The sequence below is a fragment of the Panthera uncia genome, assembly GCF_023721935.1.
Source record: "Panthera uncia isolate 11264 chromosome B3 unlocalized genomic scaffold, Puncia_PCG_1.0 HiC_scaffold_1, whole genome shotgun sequence".
In the NCBI taxonomy this organism is placed as follows: Eukaryota; Metazoa; Chordata; class Mammalia; order Carnivora; family Felidae; genus Panthera; species Panthera uncia.
This window is the reverse complement of record NW_026057582.1, coordinates 61,870,230-61,876,229: the sequence shown is the minus strand read 5'-3', so window position 1 is coordinate 61,876,229 and position 6,000 is coordinate 61,870,230. Positions and strand designations below refer to the sequence as shown.

Here is a 6,000-nt window from a genome sequence, read left to right as displayed (position 1 = left end):
GCTGTGGTTTTACTTTATAAAGATTTAATTAATTATTGAAAGCAATTTTTAAAAAAGGTTTATTCACTTTTGAGAGAGACAGAGACAGAGCAGAAGCGGGGGAGGGCAGAGAGAATGGGAGACCGAATCTGAAGTAGGGTCCATGCTCTGAGCCGTCAGCACAGAGCCCGTTGCGGGGCTCGAATCCACAAACCATGAGACCATAACCTGAGCCAAAGTTGGACACCTAACCGAATGAGCCACCCAGGTGCCCCTTACTTATTAATTTTTTTTTTTTAAGTTCATTTGTTTTGGGAGAGAGAACAAGAGTGGGTGGGGCAGATAGGAGGAGAGAGAAAATCCCAAGTAGGCTCCACACTATCATCGTGGAGACTGATGTGGGGCTTGAGCTCATGAATCGTGCGTTCATGACCTGAGCCAAATACAAGAGTCAGACACTTATTCAACTGAGCCACCCAGGCACCACTAATGATTTTATGTTTTAAGTAATCTCTACACCCAATGTGGGGCTTGAACTCAAGACCCTGAGATCAAGAGTCACATGTGCTATAAACTAAGCCAGCCAGGTGCCCCAAGGTCTATTTATAATTTGATAAGGAATGAAAAGCTGGTGTACAAATCACCACTGACCACATGGGAATTTTCTGTACAATACATACCGATTCATAAATTAACACACAAAATTTGGAATATCTGAGCCACTAAGTTTCAGTGCTTTTTTCAGTTGTTTCTGTTAAACATTTTTTGGATAGTAAGAGTTTTAGTCTTGCACATACACAGACTTCCAAAGGAAATTTGGGTTCCCTGGGTGGCTCAGTTGGTTGAGTGATTGACTCTTGATTTTGGCTGAGGTCATGATCTTGCGGTTGGTGGGTTTGAGCCCCAGGTCGGTCTCTGCACTGATAGTGCAGAGCCTGCTGGGATTCTCAGTCTCCCTCTCTCTCTGCCCCTACTCCCCCTCTTCACTCTCAAAAAAAAAAAGGAAATTTGAGTCGCCTTAAAATAAAACACATTCTGATTTTAGAGCTCATTTACCCCCAAAAGGTATATATAGACCAAATTAGGACTCCTTTAGCTACGGGGTTTACTTTTTGTTTTGTAGGCATTTTACCTGAATGACTACACCAAATTCATTAAAAAAAAAAAAAAATTCTAATCTATACTGTATCAGAAGCTTATAGAGGAGACATTATTTTTAGTTATTTTTTAATTTTATTATTATTTTTAATAATTTTTAAAAAAATGTTTATTTTTTGAGAGACAGAGTGAGAGAGCACATGTGTGCACAAGCCGGGAAAGGACAGAGAGAAAGGGAGACACAGAATCCGAGGCAGGTTCCAGGCTCCAAGCTGTCAGCGCAGAGCCTAATGTGGGGCTCGAACTCATGAACCACAAGATCATGACCTGAGCCAAAGCCGGATGCATAACTGACAGAGCCACCCAAGTGCCCCAAGTTTTTATTCTTTTAAATAAGCACTAGGCCCAACACGGGGCATGAAGTCATGACCCCAACATTTAGAGTTGCATGCTCTACCAACTGAGCCAGTCAGGCACCCCAATAGAGGAAACATTTATGTGGGGTTCCCTGACCTACAATTTATAAAAGGAGAAAAAAATTAACACTTGAGAATATAATTTAAAATCAACAAATAATTTTTAATAACCTTAAATCTAACTTCTAAAGAGATGGCTTTTAATAAAACAGTCCTTTTTAAAAAACAGTGAACAGTCAAGTTACCTTAGCAGCTTGAGATTCCCTTAAGTAATATTTTAAAAGGTCAGAAAGTTTGAGGTCCTCATCAGCAGACACTCGTGCTTCTATTTTCTGAAAAAGGGGAAAAAACCAGGCATTTAATTAACACATAGTCTATACCCCACATTTTCTTTCTCAATTACTGTAAAAAAATTAAAGTTATAAATATCTATAGTATCCACTCCTATTTAACCTAAGTTTCCCCACCCTCTCCTTTCTACTAGCCTATTACTTTTCTTCATGATTATGACAAGAAATGAACAGAAAAAAGAAGGAGATCAAATGAAATTAGTGAGTTTATGGAAGGACTCGATATCTGATTCAAGTTCCCAGCTAGACTGTGTTTCAGTACCATCTTTCAGCACTTACATTTTCTCTTGTTACTTCCTTTCAATGATATGTACACATGATTTTAAAGCGTTAGAGGCTGACGATGGTAGGCTAGGTAACAAACCAATCTGCCTACTGAGACAACCAGAAAATACAGTCAAAACATTACCAAAATGTGCCTGAAGACACCACAGAGTAATAAACAGATGTGGTTAGTTTGAGTTGGGATAAAATGGGAAACAGCCACTTCAGACTAAAAAGATGCAACTCTTCAGTCTGGAGAGACAGAGGATAAAGATGTATTATATCAACCAAATATAATATAGGGACCTTGTTGGAATCTAAGTCAGATGAACTCCACTGTAAAAAGCCATTTGAGGCAACTGGGAACATGTATATAGCAAGAATTTGGTGACATCAAGGGAAATCATTGATAACTGTATTGACTATATTAAAATTCTTATCTTTTTAAAAAAATGTTTATTTATTTTGAGAATGAGATAGAGGGAGGGAACCTCAAGCAGACTCTGCACTCAGCGCAGAGCCCAACAAAGGACTCAATCCCACGAACCATGAGATCATGACCTGTGCTGAAATCAGGAGTTGGAGGTTTTACTGACTGAGCCACCCAGGTGCCCCTAATTCTTATCTTTAAAAAAAAGACAGATGTGCACAAAGGGCAGAAACAGAATGAATATGGACATTTTGGGGAAAAAGCACTTTAAGCAATGTAGAAAATGTTAACATTCAGGAAATCTGGGTGACCCATGTATAGGAATTCCTTGTACTATTCTCACAATGTTTCTGTGGGTCTGAAATTCCTGTTGAAATAAAGTTACAATTTAAAAACCCTACACATCCAGGGCACCTGGGTGCTCAGTCAGTTAAGCATCCAACTTCGGCTCAGGTCATGATCTCAGTTTGTGAGTTCAAGCCCCATATCCGGCTCTGTGCTGACAGCTCAGTATGGTGCCTACTTTGAATTCTGTGTCTCCCTCTCTCTCTGTTCCTCCCCCACTCATGCTCTGTCTCTCTCTCTCTCCTTCAAAAATAAATAAAAACATTAAAAAAAATTAAAGATAAAAACCCTATACATCCAACAGAATAACTAAAAAAAGACAACAGCAAGTACTGCAAGCTGTGTAGCAACCCCAATGCTCACATTTATTCTGATGGGAATGTAAGTTGGTACAATCGCTTTGGGAAACGGTTTGGCACGATCTATGAAAGCTTTTCACATGGATACCGTAAGACCCCTAATTCCCCTCCTGGTTATATATACCGAACAAGCATCTACCTGTTTTCAGCTGAAACTATCTAAGAATGGTCTTAGAAGTACTATTTGTAAAGAGCCACAAACTAGAAACGATCCAAATGCCTACCAACAGTAGGACAAATGAATACATTTAGTCATATTCTTGCCAAGGAAAGGTATATAGCAATGAATGAAGGAATGAAGGAACTATACCTACATGCAACAACATGGATGAATCGGGGCTCCTGGGTGGTTCAGTCAGCTAAGTGTTTGATTCTTCATTTTGGCTCAGATCATGATCTCATGGTTTGTGAGACTGAGCCCCCAGCCGGGCACTGTGCTGGTAGCATGGAGCCTGCTTGGGATTCTTTCTCTCTTCCTCGCTCTCTGCCCCTCCCCCCACTTGTGCACTCGTTCGCGCATACTCTCTCTCTCTCTCTCAGTAAATAAACTTAAAACCAAACCAAAAAAACCCCAAAAAACAAAAAATGCAGGGGTGCCTTCGTGGCTCAGTTAAGCATCCGACTCTGGATTTTGGCTCAGGTTTCTCATGGTTCATGAGTTTGAGCTCTGCATGGGGCTCCATGCTGTAGTGTGGAGCCTACTTGGGATTCTCTCTCTCCCTCTCTCTGCTCCTCTCCAGCTCTCTCTCTCTTTCAAAGTAAATAAACTGAAAAGAAAAAAAAAAAAGGAAAAGTACTTCTCTCTCTTCTGAAAAAGGAAAAAAAAAAAAACGAACACAGATGAATCTTTTGTATGTAATGCTGAGTAAATGGAACCAGACATAAAAGAATACATAGTGCATGAAGCATTTACATAAAATATGAAAATAAGATTAATCTCTGCTGTTAGAAGCTAAGATAGTGGTTTTCCTTGCAGGAGGTGGTGACTCAGAAAGCAGCTGAAGGGGGGCAGGGCATGCTTTTTTTGTTTTTTAAGTTTACTTATTTTGAGAGAGAGAATCAGCGAGTGTGCATGTGCAGAAGGGGGGAGGGGCAAAATAGAGGGGGTAGAGAGAATCCCAAGCAGGCTTAGCAATGTCATTGTGGAGCCCAATGTGGGGCTCAAACTCATGAACCGTGAGATCATGACCTGAACCAAAATCAAGAGTTGGATGCTTAACCGACTGAGCCACCCAGGTGCCCCTAAATGTTCTATTTCTTGATCTGGGTGTTCATTATATGGGTGTGTTAAATTTGTTAAATTTCACTGAGCTGTATACTTCTCATATATGCTCTTTCCTATATGTAAAATATATTTCAATAAAAAGTTAGCAAAAACCTTGAAGCTTAAGAAACATTCCCTTACAGAGAAATAAACTTATGAACCTAACAATAAATGCACAGACATAAAATATATTCAAAATTGATTTACATAAATTTAGATAAACTGATTTAGATAAATCTAGGTAACATGTTAGATGGAAGTTGGGTGCTTTTAAATTTTTTTTTTTTAATGTTTATTTATTTTTGAGACAGAGAGAGACAGAGCATGAATGGGGGGAGGGTCAGAGAGAGAGGGAGATACAGAATCTGAAGCAGGCTCCAGGCTCTGAGCTGTCAGCACAGAGCCCGACGCGGGGCTCGAACTCATGGACCATGAGATCATGACCTGAGCCGAAGTCGGACGCTTAACCGACTAAGCCACCCAGGCGCCCCTAAAGTTGGGTGCTTTTAAATATGGCTCCTCTCTCCTTCCACTAAGAAGGAGTAGGGGTATGTATGTATGTATTCCCTTCCCTTGATTCTGGGCCCTAACATTGCTTGATCAATACAAAAGTGATGCTGTGCCAGTTTCAAGGCCTTAATGAAACTAGCAATTTTCACTTCCCATTTTTCAGGATGCTTGCTTTCAAGCCACCATACTGTGAGGAAGCCTAAGCAGCTCCATGGAAAAGCAACATGCAAATGTTACAGCCAATAGCCCCGGCTAAAGTCTCGGTTGGTAGCCAGTATCACCCCCAGACATCTGAGTGAAAGAGCCTTCAGAGGATTCTAGCCCACAGCCTTCATATGTTCCCTGTTGAGGCCCCAGACATCATGGAGTAAAGGCAAGCCACCTCTGTTCTGCCTTTTGTGAATTCGTGACCCAAAGAATTCATTAGCATAATAAAATGGCTGTCGTTTTAAGCTATTGATTTTAGGATGGTTTGTGCCACAGCAATAATAACCAGAACAACACCAAGACACCAAAAGAAATGAAGACTGTGGTGCCTATGGCAACGTGCCATCTAGATCTCCTTCATGAGAAATTGCTTGCTGCAAGGAGCATAGTTTGTTCAGAGTCCCAGCTGCAATCTCTCTAGATCAGAACAATATTCATCCCAAGGTTATGATACATCCTTCCCTCCTTGCCTCAGCTGCACCCAATGACAGAGCACAGGGGCAGTAGCACTAGCCCAGTCTTGCTTATGCAGTACTGCCTCTAATGAGCAACTTTGGCTGAGGACTCCCTTTTGATCTGGACAAAACTTTCTTAAGACTGCGCTATAGTCTGAAACTCCTCCTACCAAGTCCCTCTCCTTTCCCAGGTGTAGACCTGCACTATGGTCTGAAGTCTCTTCATGTCTATCCTGCTCCTCCCTCTTTGTTCTTCCCAATGAATCTCTTGCATGTCTAATCTCATCTTGACATTTACTTCTGCAAAAATACTAACTCATAAA

General features: G+C 40.8%; 1 protein-coding gene across 1 annotated transcript in view; it reads right to left on the bottom strand.

The window, feature by feature from the left end:
- Positions 1-1,233: 1,233 nt before the first annotated feature.
- The window catches only part of SNX6 (sorting nexin 6), a 49,835-nt gene continuing 45,068 nt past the window's right edge, over positions 1,234-6,000 (bottom strand). The window contains exon 11 of the mRNA XM_049612910.1: positions 1,234-1,825. Within this exon, the coding sequence (XP_049468867.1) occupies positions 1,730-1,825 (96 nt within the window). The 3' untranslated portion in view covers positions 1,234-1,729. The remainder of the gene's footprint in view (positions 1,826-6,000) is intronic.